At 34.6% G+C, this 22,205-nt stretch overlaps 2 protein-coding genes across 4 annotated transcripts; one reads left to right on the forward strand and one right to left on the reverse strand.

Moving 5' to 3' along the window:
* LOC109332530 (uncharacterized mitochondrial protein AtMg00860-like) lies at positions 5,728-6,249 on the forward strand. Its single transcript, XM_019567512.1, has one exon. The coding sequence runs from the start codon at positions 5,728-5,730 to the stop codon at positions 6,247-6,249; it is 522 nt and encodes a 173-aa protein (XP_019423057.1).
* LOC109333505 (uncharacterized protein At4g18490) lies at positions 8,829-17,086 on the reverse strand. Of its 3 annotated transcripts, none has more exons than XM_019569022.1 (15): positions 16,866-17,086; positions 15,840-15,946; positions 15,071-15,197; positions 14,596-14,778; positions 13,656-14,465; positions 13,291-13,479; positions 13,078-13,203; positions 12,791-12,928; positions 11,860-12,054; positions 11,589-11,769; positions 11,241-11,308; positions 11,097-11,133; positions 10,783-10,944; positions 9,874-9,984; positions 8,829-9,786 (listed from the first exon to the last, which is right to left on the reverse strand). In XM_019569022.1, exons 2-15 carry the CDS (start codon positions 15,898-15,900, stop codon positions 9,730-9,732), a joined length of 2,445 nt encoding a protein of 814 aa, XP_019424567.1. In that variant the 5' UTR covers positions 15,901-15,946; positions 16,866-17,086; the 3' UTR covers positions 8,829-9,729. The 3 variants fall into 3 exon arrangements, with proteins under 3 accessions (XP_019424567.1, XP_019424566.1, XP_019424568.1); XM_019569021.1 differs by having other exon boundaries at positions 13,078-13,215; XM_019569023.1 differs by having other exon boundaries at positions 8,830-9,786; positions 13,078-13,215; positions 13,309-13,479.

Raw genomic sequence — 22,205 nt, forward strand, 5'->3', positions numbered from 1 at the left:
AAGATTCTGGATACTTATGTTGACATATTTGAACACCCGACAGAATTACCACCTACTAGACCCGAATTTTACCACAAAATACCTTTAAATGAGGGAACAAATCCACCTAGCCTCAGACCCTACAAGTATTCTTCAATTCAAAAAGATGTAGTTGATAATCTAGTGGGCAAAATGATGGAAAAGGGATGGTAAGACATAGTAACAATCCTTTTCCTTCTCCCGTGGTGCTGGTTAGAAAAAAAGGAGGACAATAAAGACTTTGTGTGAATTACAGGAGGTTAAATCAACAAACAATCAAGGATAAATTTCCTATACCATTGATTGAGGACTTAATGGATGAGTTAGGTGGATCCACGCTTTATTCCAAGCTGGATTTACAATTCGGGTACCACCAAATGAGAATGGAACATGGAGAATAGTACAAGATTGTAAAGAGATGAAGAAATTGAAGAAGAAGATGAGACAATTATGAAGAAAGAGAGAGAAAGAGAATCTAGAGAAGTAACTAACTTTTATTCAGTTAGTTTATTTTTGATATTCTGTTTTTTTTACAAAATAAGAGCTCCTCATTTCTATTTATAGAAACTGAGGACTCAAGGAATATAGAACACATCATCAAGACTTAACATTTTGATTGAATAATGCAAGACTTGCCTATATTCTAATATACCCCCTGAAACCATGTATCCCTTTTTGCTAAAAAAAATACATTGGATTACTAGTTATTTTAGGGATAAACCATCTATGACTCTGAGACACTTCCTCATGGCAGTGAACTTTGTTGTTGATAGTGGTTTAGTTAGAACATATGCAGTTTGATATTCTGATGGAATGTGCTTCACCTAAAGAGCCTTGGATTGGATTCTGTCTCTGACAAAGAACAGGTCTAGTTCCATGTGCTTTGTTCTATTGTGAAGAACAGGATTGTGTGCCATGGCCATAATGCTTAAGTTGTCACACAAAATCAGGGGAGTCTGATGTTTGAACTGAAGTTCTAAAAATAGGGACTCAATCCAGATAACTTCTTGAGTGGCAAGGGCAAGGCTCCTATACTCTACTTCTATGCTAGACCTAGAAACAGTTTGTTGTTTCTTAGACCACCATGTTACAATATTTGGTCCAATGAATACACATGCTCCAGATATGGACTTTCTATCATCTGGATCTGCAGCCCAGTCTGCATCACAATATGCCATAACAGAAAGAGGCATGGAGGAAGTAGCAGACCTGATATGTAGACCAAAAGAAGTAGAGCCTTGTAGATACCTTAGGATTCTTTTAACTGCAATCCAGTGTTGAACAAGAGGTTGGCTCATGAATTGACAAACTTTGTTGACACTAAAGGTAAGATCTGGCCTGGTGACTGTAGCATATTGCAGGGCACCAACAATGGATCTGTACAAGCTAGGATCTTCAAAGGAATTTGAACCAGACTTGGTTAGTTTACAAGAGGTCCCCACATGTGTTGTACTTGGTTTAGGAGATAACATGTTTGCCCTTTGTAGAAGATCCTTGACATACTTGGCTTGAGAGAGAAACAAGGAACCATCTGGAAGATGAGAGACTTCTATGCCAAGAAAATAGTCCAGAGGACCTAGTCTTTTCAGAGCAAAATTGAGACTTAGCTTGTCAATGATGTTAAGAACTTGAGACTTAGATGAACCAGTGACAATAATGTCATCAACATACACAAGAACAAACAGTTTATATGTTGATGTGATGAGAATGAAGAGGGAGTTATCACACCTGCTGATATGAAACCCAAGTTGAATTAGAGTACCTTTAAGCTTTTCAAACTATTGCCTTGGTGCCTGTTTTAGACCATACAAAGCTTTATGAAGCTTACAAACTACACCTTTGTCCCCATTCTGAAAACCAGCAGGTTGAGCCATGTAAACATCCTCATTTAGTAATCCATTAAGAAACGCATTGTTAACATCCAACTGTTCTAGAGGCCACTGATATGTAACCGCAAGAGTAAGAAGAATTTTGATAGTAATGGGCTTGACCACAGGAGAGAAAGTTTCAGTATGGTCCACACCAGGTTGTTGATGAAATCCTTTAGCTACAAGCCTAGCTTTGTACTTGTTTAGGGACCCATCAGCATTCTCTTTTACCCTAAACACCCATTTGCAACCAATAACACGTTTATTAGGAGGAAGAGAGACCAGAGACCATGTTCCTAGCTTGATTAGAGCATCATATTCTTCCTGCATTGCCTTTTTACAAACTGGATCGCTAAGAGCTTCTTTTACAGTTGTAGGTTCAGTTTGAACCAAGAGAGCTCTGAGAAACTCTCTAGGAACTATGGATTTATCAATTCCTAACTTGGACCTTGTGACCATAGGATGAGTTGGTACTAAAGCAGTGTTGTTATGAATGGTGGTGTGGTCAATAGGCTCTGGACTAGATGACTCAATGAGACTCTGTGATGTGAGGGATGGTTGACTGAAAGGAGACATTATATGTGAGTTTGTGGAGTGAGTAGGGATATGAGCATGTAAAGTGTTGGAGAGAACAGGGGATGGTGACATAGCTTGAGTAGATGACAAAGGAGAAACATGGGGAGAGGTAACCCTAGGAATAAACTCATGAGTAATGGATGTGGTTGATGTAGGAAACTCTTTTAGGGAACTGTTTGGTGTGACTGAGTCAGAGGCATAGGGAAATACACTTTCATTGAAGACAACATCCTTAGAAATATAAAGTCTACCTTCTTTTGACAAACATTTGTAACCCTTGTGCATAGAGGAATACCCCAAGAATGTGCATTAAGATGACCTTAACTGTAATTTGTGGTTGTTGTAAGGTCTTAACAAGGGAAAACATGCACAACCGGACACCTTTAGAAATGTATAATCATGTTTTGTATTATACAGAAGAAAATAGGGGGATGTATTATTGAGAGAAAGAGTGGGTAGTCTGTTTATAAGATAAACAACAGTGGTAAAAGCATACTCCCATAAGGTTAGAGGTAGATTAGCATGAGTTAATAAAGCTAATCATGTTTCCACAATATGTCTATGTTTCCTCTCAACAGTCCCTTGTTGATGATGAGTGTGAGGACAAAATACTCTATGATTAATGCCCAAAGAGGTTAGATATTTGGTAAAGGTTCTGAACTCCCCACCCCAATCACTTTGAACAGCCTTAACAGTTTTGTTAAATTGAGTATTAACCAGTTTAAGAAAATGCTGAAAGACATGAAGAATAGTGGATTTTTGTTTGAGTAAATATATCCAAGTATGTCTAGTATGAGCATCTACTATGGAAAAGTAGTACCTAAAACCTGAATCAGAGCACATAGGGGAGGGACCCCATAGGTCAACATACAAAAGAATTAGTATAGGTGTTTGTGGAAGGCAGAGATGGTATTCTGTGAGCTTTGGCACAACAACAAGCAAAGCAAAAATCTGAATCAGTGTTATTTATTGAAGGTAGATTACAATTAATCAATACATTTTTGACAATTGCTTTGTGAGCATGACCTAGTCTATAATGCCATAAAAGAAAAGGGCTAGACTTAGTGCTTTCAGTAGTTGAAATTAATGTTGAAGCATTATGAGAACGAAAACCACCAGAGGATTTTGTTTGGGCAGACTTAGGAATAAGACTTGGAAATGCATAGAGACTCTCTGAAGTGGGAGACCCTTGGAGCAAAACCTCATCAGTACCCTGTGATTTAACAAGACAGTAGTTAGGATGAAATTCAAAATAACAACAATTATCTTTGGCAAACCGTGAGACACTCATTAGGTTCTTTGTGATGGTAGGAACAAGAAGAAGATTTTGTAATGAGAGAAAAACTAGAGGATTTGAAGACTGAAAATAGGTATTACCACAGCAGGAAATAGAGGCTTTAGTACCATTACCCATATAGATATGATCTGGTCCAAAGTTTTCAGTAGGTTCATGAAGCATGGTTGGATCTAATGTAAGATGATTGGTGGCCCTTGAGTCAGGATACCACATAAAAGCTTTAGAACTGTCATGACCAGTGTGAGCATTCATTGCATATCCTTGATACTGAGTAGGGAAAGCAGAGCCCTCAAGATGCATGTGAGAAGCATTTCTGTGATTAGAAGATGAGGAATTTCCAGGTGCAGAAGAATTAGTAGCATAGTTGTGAGGATGATATTGTTGAGGAGTAGTGTAATGTTTGGAAGTATGAGTATGAGATGAAGGCATGTTAGGAAGACCATAAGTTGGACCTGATGGATGACCACAGAAATGAGCAGGGTTCAGAGTGCCATGGTGATTGTCATAAGAAGCATAATAGCACCAGGACACATCATGTCCTGGTCTTCTACAATAGTCACAGAAGTAACTACCAGAACGTAGCGAAATCCTGCCAAACTTAGAGTTATGTCCAGCACGTCTTCCTCCTTGTCCACCACGAGAATTAGGATAGAAACCAGTATGAGGATTAGGAAAGAAGCCTCCATAAGCAGTCTGAAATGAGCGTGAAGAAGACTTGTGAGGTGTGGAGTAACCAACTGATTGCATGTTAGGCATAGGGAGAGGCATAGTAACAGAATTTGGTGATTGAGGAGGAGGAGAATGAGCAGCAACATTAGCTGACAGAGCATCTGAAACAGATTTATTTTTATTCTTGAGTATTCTTGATTCAAAAGTGAGAAGAAACTGCTCCAAGTCGTGAATTGAGGGAGGATGAACTTGACTCTCAATTGAAGTAATAACATGATGGAAATCTTCATTCAAACCATCGAGGATACAATCAACATGCTCTTCCAACGAAATTGGAGTACCAATTGAGATTAACGAATCAGTTAGGGTTTTTACTTTGGAGAAAAATTCAGAAATATTTGAGGATCCTTGTGTAAGGGATCTGAGTTGAGATCTCAGTTGGCGACTTCTAGCCTTAGTGTGAGAGTTACAAAACGCAAGTAACTCGTTCCATAACTGCCAAGAATAAACACAACCTATAACCCTAGGGTGTAGAGTTTCAGAAATTGAATTAAGAATCCACGAGAATACAGCTTGATCTTGTTCTTCCCAAGCTATGAATGCAGGATTCACATGACCTAATTCTCATTCCAGATTAGTAACAAAACGCGGAGGAACCTCAGTAGTTTGAACAAACCTTAAGGCACAGTTGGATTTAAGCATTGCGAGCATGAACTAACTCCACGTGAGGTAGTTCTGTTCAGTTAATTTTGCAGTTTGAACTTGTAGAGAGAAGAAGGACGAACGAACACGTATTGGCGCAACAGTATCTGAAGGAAGTGGTGGAGAAGAAGCTTCCACAGGAGGATCATTCATGGTGGTGGCCATTGGAGATGATACCATGTAAAGAGATGAAGAAATTGAAGAAGAAGACGAGGCAGTTATGAAGAAAGAGAGAGAGAGAATCTAGAGAAGTAACTAACTTTTATTCAGTTAGTTTATTTTTGATATACTGTTTTTCTTACAAAATAAGAGCTCCTCATTTCTATTTATAGAAACCGAGGACTCAAGGAATATAGGACACGTCATCAAGACTTAACTGCTTGATTGAATAATGCAAGGCTTGCCTATATTCTAATAAAGACAACCTTTAAAACCCATGCTGGTCATTTTGAATACTTAGTGATGCCATTTGGCCTCACTAATGCACTAGCCTCTTTTCAATCACTGATGAATAGAATTTTCCATTCCTTTTTTAGGAAATTTGTGATTATATTTTTTGATGACATATTAGTATACAATTCTTCATTACAGGACCACATGATCCACCTTACCCAAGTTTTTCAAACTCTTAGAGAACACCAATTATACCTGAGGAAGGAGAAATGTTGCCTTACCACCCATAGGGTTGAATACCTTGGTCATGTCATAACAAAAGATGGAGTATTCACTAATCCCACAAAAATCCAAGTTGTTGCCAATTGGCTTATACTTACTATTGTCAAACAATTGAGAGGATTCCTAGGTCTTGCAGGCTATTACCGAAGGTTTGTCAAGAACTTTGGTAAGATAGACAAACCTTTAACTGATTTTTTGCGCAAAGATGGTTTTATATGGTCCCCCACTGCCTCTATTGCCTTTCAAGAATTAAAGACAGCCCTCACAACAACCCCTGTACTTGTTCTACCGAATTTCACCAAAACTTTTATAGTGGAGGCGGATGCATCCGGAACAGGTATCGGTGTTGTCTTGATGCAAAAAAAACATCCAGTAGCTTACATTAACAAGGCGTTGGGACCAAAACAGCAAGCCATGTCCATTTATGCGAGAGAACTTTGGTAATTGTCTATGCTGTCTAGAAATGGGGTACTTATTTAGCACACAAACCTTTTATAATTAAGACCGACTAGAAAAGCATCAAGTTTATGCTTGAACAGAGGTTAAACACCTTGTTTCAACAAGTATTGATGTCTAAACTCATGGGCTATGATTTCGAAATACATTACAAAGAAGGAATTGAGAATGTAGCTGCATATGCTTTATCCAGAAAAGCTGGAGCTGAATTGTTGTCGTTGACGTTAAATAATGCTCAGGAAGGCCTATTAAATAAAATTAAAGCTTCTTGCACTGAAGATACTGCTCTCCAAAGGCTGATTTGTGAACTGCAGCAGAACAACTATTCACACCCAAAATTTACTTGGCACATGGCAGAATTGAGAAGAAAAAGAAAGCCAATGGTTGGTCTGAATTCTGAACTACAAAAAGTAATTCTGCAATGGTTGCATGATTCTCCATATGGAGGACATTCTGGAAGAGATGTCACTGCATCCAGAATCAAGTCCCTTTTTTATTGGAAGGGAATGAGTAAAGACATTCAGCATTATGTTAGAACTTATGATGTGTGCTAAAGGTGTAAGCCTGACCTTGCTGCTTATATAGGATTACTCCAACCTTACCCATTCCTGATAGAATATGGGATGCTATTAGTATGGACTTTATTGAGGGATTGCCTACTTCTTCAAGTAAACAAGTCATTCTTGTGGTAGTCGATAGATTAAGTAAGTATGCACATTTTCTAGCCCTCTCTCATCCCTACACAGCACTTGATGTGGCTCAACTATTCCTTGATAACATATTTAAGCTATATGGCATGCCTAACACAATTACTAGTGATAGAGACCCCATTTTTATTAGCAAGGTTTGGAGTGAGCTTTTCCAATTACGAGGAGTTGCACTCAACAAATCCACTACATATCATCCACAATCAGACGGCCAAACAGAGGTTGTTAACAAGTGCCTTGAAACATACCTTAGGTGTATGTGTAATGACAAACCTTCCACATGGTCCAACTGGCTTTCTCTAGCAAAGTGGTGGTATAATACAAATTATCATTCTTCCATTCACACTACCCCCTTTGAGGTGGTTTATGGCCAACCCCCTCCAATCCATCTTCCTTATCTTCCAGGAGAGGTTGTTACTGCAGCTGTGGAGAGGACTCTGAGTGCAAGAGAGGCTATTATTCAACTCCTGAAATTCCATTTGTTGAGGGCTCAAAACAGGATGTCACAGCAAGCTAATAAACACAGGAGTGGCATAATTTTTGCTATTGATGATTTTGTTTATCTTAAGCTCCAACCTTGCAGACAATCTTTCATTCGTAATCAACCACATCACAAGCTGGTACCTAAATTCTATGGACCTTACAAGGTAATTGATCGAATTGGTGTTGTAGCCTATCAACTTGATCTTCCTGCTTCAGCTGACATACATAATGTATTTCATGTATCTCAATTGAAATCGTGTCGTGATCCAAATATCATTCCTCTGCATACCTTGCTTGCAATACAAGACTTGGCTATTCCTCTAAAGGAACCTGGAGTTATTTTAGACCAAAAAATGGTGAAACAAGGAAGACTTGCTACTACTAAGGTTTTGGTGCAGTGGAAGAACCAACCTAAAGAGCTAGCCACATGGGAGTTCTATTATGATTTACTTCAAAAGTTTCCAAATTTTCACCTTTGAGGTCAAGGGTGCTATTGAAGGGGCAGGTATTGTAATAGCAATTTCATTTTTTAGCTAGTAACTTTGTTATTAAAGAATATTTTTGTTATTATACTTTTTAAACCTTCTAGAACTAATGAGGTGACAGCTATAGTGCTATTCTGTTAGAATAATTCACGTGGGTCATCATTGTATTTGCCTATATAAAAGGCACATAACAGAAGGAATGAATATATATCATTACAATATCAATTTCTCTCTCTACTCTCAACATTTCTGCTCTTACTTTCTTGCAACGAGATCCTTTCTTTATCCGGATTTCTTGCTGAAGTAAGGATATTCTCGGTATTGATCCCTGAATATCCAAATTTGTCCTAAACATCGAGATATGAGTTAGACTTTGAATGAAAATGAAGGAAAAGATTTGGAAACTTTTAAATATAATTGTGAAATAATTTGATGTTTTCAATTTTTATTCCCTTATTCCAAATTTACAATGCCAACCAAAGTATTTTACACTTAAAAAAGGTATTGACAAGTCATTAGTTTTCGTTTCCTTTTGTTTTTGGCAGAAATTGTTTCCTTTTTTAATGCCCTATCACCCGGCTAACATTTATTACGCATAACTTTATCTCTACATTATATGCTTTCCAACACATTTCTTCCATATTTAATTTATTTGTATGCATGCAAAATTTTGCACATCTCTATCTTGTCCAAACTATAACACGATGATTAAAAAATGTACTCCCATTATTTATTGCGACCAAAGAAATTTGTTACTAGGTCTTTGACTCCGGGTTAATGTGGTGCTTAACACTGCTAAAGAAAAGAGAGCTAGACTGGAAATGAGAAGAAAATGGATCATGAAAGGAACAGAAGCAAATTGCAGAAACAGAAACTTAGTTTTGTATCTTTTGTCATGGTAATCCAAGTGGGAGTCTAAGGACATCAAAAACATTTGTCTTAGCCTGTCGTGCAATTTTTTTGTATCTTTATGAGCACTTCCATCATGATTAGACATGGTTACTTGTGTTCAGTTCATCAGAGGTTTAAATTATTTAAGAACTAGTTATGGCAAAAAGGTTATACATCCTTGGTACATAATCTTCTGAGATTGACCGAATACAGTATTAACATGCTCAAGAAACAACGATATAATGAAGAGCTGAGTGGAAGAAATTGATTTCAAAAGGGAAGGAAATTGGGAATGAACTGGTTTAGATGATGCCTGCCAAATGCGAGACTTTAGAACAGAGATACAACATGTAGTTGTTTAGCCAAGGGGATAACAAGGATGAAAGAAAGTGAATTTTTTTTTTAATTTTCTTATCACTGCAATCAGCTTTTTATCTCAGTACTAATACTCGAAAGCATACAATAACTTAGACCCTGAATATGTTAGATAAACAAGAGTGTTGCATTGTTACTGTTTAGAGAATCTTAAGCAGGGCAAAACGTTGGTGGTTCACCATTATCATGTATGCAACAGAAAGTACCTTCAACTTCATTTTTCTTTTGATTTCGCCACTCATTGTGTATGATCCAAATTCTAGCTTTGCACATACAAACCATTTCACAATGGACTTCTTATAAACTAGTCTTAGTAGACCAAACTCAGAACTGATGCTAAAACATAACCAATGAAATGGCGAAGGTTTGTAAAGTTCAGGCAACACGGAAGGAGAAAATGTTTTGGTCCTTAAATTCAAATGATGACAAATTTTAAGTCCAGAATAGGCTACATCTCAAACCAAGAAATTTCTGCAGATCTATTAGTATTCTATACGTACCTCCCGAGTGCAACAATTTCCTGCATATCAAGGTTGAATCCCCTTAGACATCAATTCAGAAGCAAATTTTTGAACCTTCCAAATGTTCAGAAATATTAAGGAAATAACCAGCTTTGTTATCTACAAATAAAGAACAGAGAAGATATGATAAAAAAGAAGAAAGGAGGATATTTTTTCTTCATAAATGGGATGATTAAGCATCAGTAAGTTATTGTTGTTCACGATGGCTCTAACTAATAATTCTTTTGCTTCCTCATGCTTCTTTTTCAGCATGATACAGATCTGCAAGAAATCAAATTTATAATGAAACCCATGAGGTGTAACTTTCTTTTTTATTATTCTATATAATAGCATGAATGTTTGGATAGGGAAAAAAACCATTCACTATCATCAAGTATGATAAAAGATAATAATTCAATCTGAAAATCATTGCAACTTATAAAACTACATTATGTCCAAGTGAGGAAATAATCCAGTTTGCTTGCATAAAAACAAGTAATGTGAATTTAGAAACAAGAAACGGATACGTAACAAAGATATAAGTATCCTTCCTAGCATGCAGCTTGATCAGCCTCAAGCCAACGTAGGCACTTGTCCTAATAATATGTTTCCTATAAACTCTAAGGCTACGTGCTGTTCTATTCAGTATAAACAAAAGCCCTTATTTTTTACACAAACCTACATTAAGTTCTCCATAAAAAAAAGTAAACAACTGTGACAAGTAGCTAAAAATTTGAGAATATTGTGTTTTGGTAGGACTGAGAGTGGAAAGAAGTAAATAGTACTAAACACGGTAAACAAAAAATCTCTACCAAATTGCATGTTTTTTAGCAACCTGAAAACACAACTTGCTGAACTCTATGAAACTGTTTTTAATATGTTTCAGTTCACACCTGATGGGAAAACTATAACCATGCAATACCATCTCTTCACAAATGAGCAGCAGACTATCTTCTGTTTTTCAATATCAGGTCTATTCTTTAAATATGCTTATCTAATAGTTTGATAACCCAGAAAACTGAATATTATAACAAGAAAATACAGTCTATACTCTAGATGACAAAAAAATAGATCACTAACATCTTCAAGTTCCTTCATATATGCTTCAGCCTTTTCAACATTGCTGTTATCTTCCATCAATACAGAATCAGATATTTCCACATCCATCACTTTAATATCTGATGGACTTTCAAGTCCTAAGGTTGGATGATTGTAGATCATGTTGTGGGGCTTACTCTCTACCTGGCTTCCATGCAAGTAAATTCGGGTAATATATTTTGAAAAGGAAACTAGTATGGGCAAATATTATACTTAGAATCCCCAAACCCACTTGCATTTTATCAGCCATCAGTAAATATATGACAACGCATCAGATAAAAGATTTGATAATGTACCTGTTCAACGACCTCTTCTGAAGACTTTTTTGAATTTCTGAAGTTGTTTAGGACTATGTTACTTGTCCATAAGAACTGATCAAAGACAGTACAAATAGTCTACCAAAAAATAAAAAGTAAAACAATCAATTTGTTCAGTGGGACCTGTTGTTATTAGGAGACTGAGATAGGCGCTTCAGGGACCTCAAGGATGTTAAATCTACTTCTGAAACCTGCAGAATTGCATCTTATAGATGTTCTGGTCTAAGAATATCATTAAAGTAATGGAGGGTTCTTTTCAACAACAAAAAGGTAGCACATCTTAAACTGGGTGAGGGCCAAGGGAGGAAGATGCACCAAAAGCATATAGTAGGAGACAGCAAATAAAGACATTTGCAGATATGCAGGTTTAAAAAAGGCAAGGCGTGGCAAGGGTTGTGGATGCCTAATAATTTGAGTGGTAATTCCTTCCGTCAATCGTCAAAAGGGGAAATGTTATAAAAAATGACAAACCTCAGTAGCTTTCCTCTTCAAGAATGGCATTTGAGGCTTCTGATTGTCGCCACTGCTGGTGAGATGGTCATTCTTTGATGCTGTAGGGCTCTGTATCTCCATATTTTGTCCAGATTTTACCTTGGAGATTGCTTCTTTTTGGTATAAAGGAGCTGCTAAAACCATGTTTGCCCCAACATTCCTGATAGAACAAATATAAGTCATTATAAGTCCATACATTATTATAAACAGAGTAACAGACAGAAGACGGAAGAATTACACAGTGTCAGACCTTAATGCCTTTAAGCTAGAGAGAGCATGAGTTATCTTTCCAGTTTTAAAAGAAGAAATTTTATTTCCTTCTATGGAAGTAATCCTTGGTTTCTGAGAAGACTCCTTGCCTAAAACTTCAGCTTTAGGTTTTACAGACACCTGGGTAGTGTTTTTAGCTGTCTTCTCTGTTAAGCAGGAAGGATTAACTTGAGAACTGCAAAATTCAACAACGAGAGGTAATACTTCCTGAAACCACAGGATTTTCTGAAAGCTTAAAATCTGATTGAAAATAAGGTCTACTGACACTCTAGCATTATCATTAATAGCAAACATCTTTGTCTGATTCCAACAAAAAGTAAGCTCACAATATAAAAAAAAACATCTTTAAATTCTTTTTATCAAACAGCAACATACCTTCCGCAGAAAAGTAAGCTTATTAGTGAATGATTAACAATATTATTCTAAAATATAAAGGTTAAGCCATAGAAGGAAAGAACATCTTTGTCTGATTCCAACAAAAAGTAAGCTCACAATATAAAAAAAACGTCTTTAAATTCTTTTTATCAAATTGGCAAGAGAACATGTCTAGAAATATCAAATTTATGAACCATGTAAAACAGACTATAGTGACCCAAATGCCCTAAAAGATCCGTCATATTCAGATTCTTCCATCAGCTAACTCGCCAATATTCCTTGATCCCATCCTTCAATTAATTTCTTTGGCTCAATCCAGGAAATCTAACATTCGACATGGCTAAATTGTCAAGATCATTCAATTCAATTATTGGTTCTTTTGGCTATGTTTAAATAAAAGCATATGCATACATCCCAATTTAATTCATAGGGCTGAAGGTTAGCATAGCTAACAATACAAAGTCATGTTACAAATATTATCTGCATTATTGCCAAGTACCAAGTTGAGTAATAAAAGTCAACAGCAGATGGCTTACCTCAACATATTAACTTCTTTAGTTGACTTGCCAGTTTCTAGCAACATGGCCTTGCTTTTAAGTACTTCTTCGTGGAATGACTGCATATTTCCCGCCAACTTGCTTGCACTTGGCATAAGATCAGAAACAATGCTCTCCCTAATAATGATTAGAAGTTATAGTTACATTCACTAATAGCAAACAACAACATACCTTCCGCAGAAAATATCATTTATGCAGTTGGGAAGATAGTGGTTATGAAGTAAGAAATTTCTTGTACAACACACGTCCAAGAACATATATATCACCTGGAATTACTGCAACTTTTAAGATCATCTGTGCTGTGATTCAATGCCAGACCATCTCTATTTAGTTTGTCAGAACCTCGGAGTGAATCCCTTACCGATTTGCTTCCAATTTGTGTATCTTTGGATCTGTAGCTCTCCCTATAGAAGGGTATAAATGAAACATTATATCATTAAAGGACAATAAATACAATTGTCATGGCAAGGATACTGCACCGTGCTTGGGATATGGACCTCGGGCTCATGTCACAACTTTTTTGGCTGCTAAAGGAGATAACCTTTGTCCCAGCTGTTGATGAGAGATGCTTTAAAAAGCACTTTTCCTCTGGCCTTCTGGATATGTTTGGCTGCATACCTTGGAGTTCATTGTCTTTCATTAACATCATCCTATCAACTACAGGTTTACTGCATCAAATGACTGCAAATTGTGAAAAACTGTGTATACTTACTAAAAAATAATAACTTTTATGTACTTGCTGCATTAAATAACAGGAGGTTCAGCAACTCAGCTAACAATAGGAATAAATAATAGGGTAATACCCACAAGTACATGATCATAAAATGGATCACAATGATTTTACCTGGTTTCTGAAGCCAAATGACACTCCAAAGCTGGTTTTTTGTTTTCTGTAACGTCATTGTCGCATGAAATCTTTTTGAAGGCATTTTTAGAAATATTTTCAAAACTTATATCATTATTTTTTTTATGAGGGTCATTAGTAACTTCTTCGGCACTGCTACCTAGATTAGTTGCTTCTCCAACACTGCTATCGGACTTAGTGACAAGAACCAGGGATGGCTGCTCTGATTGTAAGTCTACACCCTCAGAGTCCACACACGTTGCCTTATCAGTAGCCTTTTCTTTGTCACCTGAAACATTAATTACTTTTGTTCCAGATGAAAACATCTTTTTATGCTGTTCTGGGATAGTATCTTGCCCTGAATCACTCTGACATGCTGGCTGAGAAGGTGCCTTAGTGATAACCTGCTCAGGTTTTGATTCTGCTGACTTTATTTTCTCAGGTAAGTCTCTTTCTTCGTCCATTTCGTTTGCTCTTATAGTTTTACTTATACCTGAAGTTTGGATCTCAATTGGCATGTCCAGGTTCCCAGAGGACAAAAACTTGGATGCAAAACCACCCTGTCCAGAAGCTACATTCCCAAGGTTACCAACCACATTATCAACCTTCGAAGTTTCCAGCTTCTCTGATACTGGAGGTTTCATAGCCATGCTGTTGTTAGATGCATGACCACTTTCATCATCATTGATTTTAGGCTTTTTAGGACCTTCACTATCACTTCCTTCTGTACTAACCCCCTTTTTTCTCAGGTTACTGTTGGAATTAGTATCTCCATTTGTTGAGCTTGAGTCAAGATTGAAGCTATCCAACCTATGCCAATATAAGAAACAATAATGTAAGAATAGGTTTATACATTCAAATCAATCGCATTGATGTTGCCGAACATAAAAATAACATCTGTGCACCAAATGATTATTGCTTTGAATATTTTACCACTTACTCATTAAAATCAAAGCTGAAATTAAAGCCATCTTGTTTCCCTGCTTTTGTACCAGAAGATTCTCCTTTTTTATCCTTAGACTGGGAAGAGTTTTTGGGTGGGCATGTAAAATCAAGGTCTGACATGTCCACCTTAAATGATGATATCTTGCCAAAGTCATCATCCAGATTAAACTTCATGTCCCTGTAAAAGATTATTAGTTACAATTAATTAGAAACTAGAAACTCAACTGTGTTACATAAGCATATACATATGTCTTGGTAATCTGTCCCTTAAATGAAAAGCTCTTTTACTTAAACCATCATAATCATAGACATTCAAAAAAATGAAAATAACACTTAATTCATCATATCAACATTCTCCAGAATTTTTTTAAACATACAAGGTTTCACAATGAAACCAATAACACCACCCTGCTACCCTTGCAATGTACATTTCACTTTGCAAAACCTAAACTAACTGTAGGAAGACTTACAGTTTGTCAAAGTCAAATGTTTTTTTTCTCCCTTTAGGGACAGTGTCAAAGCTAAAGTCCATTGCATCATCATCAGCCATTGACATGGATTTCCAGGAGCTAAGAAACTCCTTTCCATTTTTGTCATCTGTTTGAATTGAAAATACAAGGGGAAAAAGGAGCAATACTTACTTTATATCACTATTGTATTTTTTAAACAACCACAAAAGAAGATATAAAGAATTTAGTTCTCCCAGGCGAAGACAAAAATGTGATCTCCAAATTTATAAGAAGTTTGAGACATCTAAGAATCTAGAATCAAAACTTAGGATAAAGAAACCAATAAATTACAAACAATCGTATTAATTATGGGAAGAACTGAGGGTCCTATATTTCAGAAATATTTTTGACTCTCTGCTGACTTCTCTTTTACTTTGTGTCCTATATATTGTGTTCACTATAGTTTCCTTGACAACTAAAGATATGCCACGGCCAGATTTGTTGTAACAATATTTCAATGTATAACCAAAGTCTGATTTTATTCAAATGACATTAAGGTATAATAAGGTCTTTAGCTAGAAAGCTATAAGTTACTATGCTTCCTTAGATTTTATATTTTTATGAACCATCAGCATGCACTAATTCCAAAACATAGTAAATACAGCAACTAAATGCTTTGTAAAAGGCAAGACATGCCATGATCATCCATTACATCCCCTTATACTGATACCAGTTTCCATAAAAAATTATCCATTACATCATAAAAATAAAAATCAATGTAGAGAAAAACCTAGCAATGAACTTTTTTCCTTTGAATCTGCAGATGAGGATTCCTTATGCTGTTCAGCCATTCCTCGTGGTTGGCAAATTTCTGATTCACAACTCAGCTAAAACGAACTGCCTTATTCAAATTAAAAAGCAGGGAATTAAAAATGTCTATCAAACCCAACTACCAGCAAAAATACAGATAATTAACAACAATATATTTTTAAAGAGAGCACAAAATCCAAATGTAAATTCAAGAACGATGAGATAAGTCCATCAGCTACTCTGTTGACAAAATACAATAAGAGAAGAAAAAGAATATGTCAAGCATTTCACTAAAGGAGCCATTAAGTAGAAATCATTAATAACTAATGGCAAAATCAGAATAGAGAGATTTTAGGATATCCTAGCTAATATATTTCCAACATAGGATGAATTAGCAAAAGAATAATTGATCATATCCGCATATGAACTATCTTTGTATGTTGTACACCGCTCTTTTGATTAATCCGCACAGATTTAAAATAAGTTCGTCAGTAAATCCTAAATTGCAACTCTACCAATAAGATATGCGAACTGAAAGTTGACAAATAAAAGAAAGCTTCCTAAAATATTATTTACAAAGCTAAATGAAGTATGAACAAGGTGAAATTGCATTATATTCGAATGTTACAGAGCAAGTTTTAGTAGATCAAAACGATATAACAGAACATTAAGGTACGAAATCCATGAAAAGTTCAGATTCAGAAGTTCAAGTGCAATCGAATTGATTTCACAGAGAGGCAAAAATTAACGAAATAGGAAAGCATTCAATGCCATAAATCAAGTAGTGGAGCTGAAGCCAATCACACGAAGTCATAATTTCCTAACAAATAAACCGAAACTAGTCATAAATCAAACGCACACGAATCTATAACTGGTTCAAGTAACGAACATTAGTTGAACACCACAGAAATCAAACTCAACATAAAAGATAGCAGTTATTATAAATGAAAATCTCATAAACAGACAAAAAATACACGAAATTCAAATATTCGCAAAGAGAAATAACCTAACTAGATGCGAGTGAGAGTAACGATTCACGATCGAGAGGGATATAGTTTTTGTTTCGTTGAGAAGAGAGGAGCGAGAAAATTCAGATTCCGTAATGAAAGTGAAAGTTCTGAGAGGGAGAAGAGGAAGAAGCGGGAATGAGGACTGAGTTTTCAAATTAGCTTTAAATACTAACGGTTGGCTTCCAAGTACCAAGTTTGGAAAGGCGGGGAACAGAAGAAGAAAGTAGCACACTAGCATGAAATAAACAAAATGAAAAAATAATATAAAAATAATTTATATATGGTTATTATCTATCATTTATTTTTATTAGTTAGTAGTATTAAATTTTAATAAATTTTGTGGTATAAGTCCCTAACATGGATTTGAGTACTTCACTAGAGAATAAAATAATGTAGGATATTGAAGCTCAATGCATGGAGAGGAGATCTTTTATCCCAAAAGAGTTTACTATAACATGTATTATTGATCATGATTAGGCAGAAAAATATTTAATTATTAAATATTTAATTTAAATATTCTTTTAACAAATGGTACACAAAATGAGATACTTTGTATGAGACAAGATACGTATTTCTAAAGTATGACGCTTAGTAAATTCATCACGTAACACAAGTTGCATATCAAGGTAAAAGTTAAAAATATTTAATACAATAATATTATATATAAAAATAAAATAATAATGATCTAAAAATTAATATTGGAAAATATACATTAGAATTTTTCATTACTGTTAATTTTAAAATTACCTTTATATATTAGTGGTGACAGATATTTCGTGTCTGCCGACTCGTATTTTTACTTTATGATATTAACTATTCAAAATTTATATATTTTATTTTGGAGAATTATAATATTTTTTTCCTTTAAGTATATTTCATGTTGAATTTTTATATTGAGTGTTCTTTATATTATAATGTTTTGTTTAATTGTAATGTTTAACTTAAGGTAAGAGAGTTGATTAATATATTGGTGGTGCTTACATATGAGTATATAGTTTTTTTGTAGAAATTAAAAAATGTTAAGAGTAAAATATAAAAGTAAAATTATATCATGATGGTAATTACCTCATGTTTTGCCTTTATAAAAGTATAGATAACATGAAATTACAAATTATGAACGATACAATAGGTAAACATAATTATACAATGAGTAGTTATTTCGTGTTTTTAATTTATTAAGTAGTATAGATAAACAAATTTCATCAATATTTAACGATTAAGGTATAATTAAGAATAAAAAATAATATATTTTTTGGGTTTCCACAAATATCCTCGCACTAGAGGCAATCTTGTCTGAGCCGAAAACATTCACAAATATGTGAGACTAACTCTCTCAACAAATATTTTTCCATCCACAACACTCGAATCCGGGACATTACTTGAGAATCAAACATGTATCACTTGAAAACTACTTATAAACATGGGGATTTTATATACTTTAGTTTCCCCTATACTACTAAGTAACCCATACATACGCATGGGACAACTATTTTTCCTTTCGCATGATTAATATCACATATATTTCGATGTTACTAAACAAAAATAAAATTATATATATTAGTAACATGTTTACATTTGTATTGTAATATATATGTTGAACACAAATCAACTCAAAAAATACATGGCATTTTACATTGTAGTATGATATAGGAAACCTACAAGGTAAATAAATATAGAGAATAATGTATCTCCTCATATCAGAAGATAATTTATCTCCTCTAGCTAGTAAAAATGTGACATGTGTGCTATTTTGTTTATTTTTAAAAATATTTTTATAGAAAATGATGAAACATGACACATGTCATGATTTCACTGGCAGAATGAGATAACTTATCTCCTTATACTAGGAGATACTTCATTCCCATAAATATAATAAAATTAGTAACTAACTGATGAAAGGAATGCAAGAAATTACTCTAGTAATCATGAATGGTCCATTATTAAGAATTATATTATATTACTTTATATGATAGTAATTAAGAATATTAATTAAATACAGATGGAATTATATTTAAACGGTTATTAGAAAAAATAATGAGCATATACTTACTTGTTCATAGGTTTTGGAAAACCTCCTTAAAGACCACATTTATTGTAGTATTACTTGGTTTTCCTTCTTTGTCATGTATCAGAATTTTTAGTCCTTCAATGATTTGAACTATAGAAAAAGTGACATACAGTTGACCATGGCTGAAAACAGGCCGAGGTAGATATAATCCAACAATTGTTAGTGATTGACCTTGTGAGTTGTTGATTGTCATAACATATGAAATAATCAATGGAAATTGTCTCCGTGTTAGTTTGAAAGGCCAAGGTGAATGGGAAGGAGACAAACTCATTCGCGGAATGTAAAACATCTTGCCAAAATTTTTACCGGTTATTACCCTTGCTTCAATGACATGGTTTGCCAACTTGTTGACAATCATTCTTGTACCATTGCATAGTCCTTCATATTGATCTAGATTTCTCAGAAGCATTATTGGAGTTCCAATTTTCAATTTTATTTTGTGGTTTGAAAGACCTGAGGTTCTAAGGGATTTCAAAAACTCATGAGTAAGTCCATCAAAAGCTTCATTGTCATTACATTCTGATATATCATCATAATCTGAGCTTAAATACTCCCTTTCATCACCTGCATTTACAAAGAAGATGTTAATGTTTTGCTAGTAACATGTATGGTTGGTGTAAAGGTTTGAAGATTGAAACACTTACCAGGAATCAGTGATAGAACATCATCATTTATTTCATCGACTGTCTCAATTGTTGATGCCAAAATAGCTCTACATTGTAGGAATTCCTCATTCAAGTATTCATTTACTAAATTTGGATATGTACTTTTAACAATAGCAAGTATGGGATCATCATATTATGTTATTAGAAATTGATTAGGTATCTCGATTGATGCATAACCATCATTTGGTTCAGACAAATTTCCACCACCAACATCTAAAATCCATTTAGCAAATCCTTTAGTTTGTATTTCATTTGTGGTATCAGAACTATTTTGTAAACGCGTATTTTTTGTCAAAGTTAATACCTGATAATTATCCCAAATATTTGATCGACTACCTCTTAGAATGACTGGTAGAATTTGGCAAAAGTCCCCACCAAAAATTATGACTTTTCCACCAAAACTTGAATTGTCATTGTGTTTGTAACTCATGATGCCTGTCAGAGTTTTATCCAATGCTTCAAAACAAAATTTGTGTGTCATTGGAGTCTCATCCCAAATTATCAATTTTGTTGTTTTAATAACCATGCAAGTTGACTCCCTTGATGAATGTTGCACGTGGAGTTCTCTAGTGTAGGAACTAGTATTGCAAACTTAGAGTGTGTTGTTCTCCCCCCAGGCAACAATAGAGAAGTTATTCCACTTGATGCTACTGTTAAAACAATGTGATTTTGTGAACGGAGAGCTGAAGACAAGGACGAGGATGAAAGACATTTTGGGAAAATTTTACCTGAGCTTACGGCTGTAATGGGAGAAGTTACACTACAATAATAATAAAGAGGAAAAGAAAATGGAGGGTTATGTAGTGCCCCATGACATATCTCTGTTTTGAGGAATGTGACATCATTAGCATGGGTAATAAAATTTTGGTTTGTTTTAAGCGGGACAGTAAATGTTAAGGTGAAAAACTAAAAGAGAAAAAAAAAAGTATGCAATGCTAGTGTATGATTTTTATATACTATCACTGTATCATCTATCATCTATATTTTATCGTCATTAACTCTTAAAAGTTAGTAAAAAATTAATAAATTATCATCTATATCCTTGACCTTCACAAGACAAAGTTAGTAAAAAATGTTACAGCAGAAGACGAGGGGCAAAACAAACTATTCTTTGCATTAACCACAAATTCATTCTTGTAGCATAAGGTTCACAAATTAATATAAATGTAATCATATTAACTACTAATTATTTTTATTTAAATAAAGAACATATGTTATGCTAATTTGTTATCATATTGTACAATTTCAATGATTTGGGAGTTTGTACTTTTCTCCTACATTTCCATTTGTAGTATGATATAAGAAACTTCCAATGTAAATGAATATAATAAAATTTAGTAACTGGTTGATTAAAGGTCTACAACCAAATTACTATACTCATCATGAATGGTTCATTATTAAGAATCATATTATATCATCTTATATGATAGTAATTAAGAATATTTATTAAATACAAATGGAACTATATTTAAAGGATTATTGTAAAAAATAAAGAGCATATACATACTTGATAATAGGTTCTAGAAAACATGTCTTCAAGCAAGGAGTTTTCTAGTGGAATTACCAATGGAGCAGCTTGGTATGGTTAAAGAGTTGCTGAAAATAATGCCAAAAAGTTCCTTACCGGAGTCTGTGTTCTTCCAATATATGTTCATAAATTATTTTAAAAGATACTCACTACATGTATTCTATATATGGAGGAATGCAAGTTTGGAATTATGTACATGCTGATTGTTTTGAATTGACCTTGGAAGTTAGTGAAAGTAAATGGCCTAATGTTGCTGATGTTATAGTTTGATTCCAATCATAATGGTTGATCTGATTGATACCAATTATAATGGAGAATAAATTAGAAATGAGTTGGAGAATGATACTTCATTAAGCAAAGCCTTAATTGGCATTAACATAGCTTGTGTTTACATACACAACTTTCATCATACACAAAATAGTGGTGCAAGAAGTTCAGTAAAATTAATTACAAATTGGCATAACATATGTGCCATCAACCAAAATAATACCAGTAAACACACAAAGGCCTAACTGGTATAAAATTTCCGAAAATAAAAAAAACCAAAATGAAACAACATTTGGTGATTACTTGATGACATCCCAAAAAATGAACAGAAAGTGCAATCAATCTTTCAAAATGTGTTTGGCATTTTTGGTGGAGGACATTTGTGCAAACTCAATATCTTGGGCATTGTAACGCCCCGGAAAATATTCTTTATTTATTACGCGGAAAAGTGAGTAATTTTTTTTTGAATTGGTGATATAGAATTGTTTCCTTTTAAAAACCTTTCTTTTCCGGGACATCACTTTAAGTAACAAATAACGCGGAAATCAAAACCGGTTACCTAACGGTAACTGAAATGATACAACATTTCCTAAATATACATCTTCATAGATATAATTGATCATAAGTACTTAATATACATATCCAACAAGAAAGGGCGGAAATATTAATCATCGTCAAAAGACACTAAACAAAGACATGAACAAGCTGAAGCCGTCAGTGTTTCGAAAGTCACAAAATGATAAGCAACTCCTAGTGGCTAACTCCAAAGCTAGGGTACTGCCTCTTCCTCAATTCCTCATGCCCCCTC

The sequence above is a fragment of the Lupinus angustifolius genome, chromosome LG18, assembly GCF_001865875.1.
Source record: "Lupinus angustifolius cultivar Tanjil chromosome LG18, LupAngTanjil_v1.0, whole genome shotgun sequence".
Classification (NCBI taxonomy): Eukaryota; Viridiplantae; Streptophyta; class Magnoliopsida; order Fabales; family Fabaceae; genus Lupinus; species Lupinus angustifolius.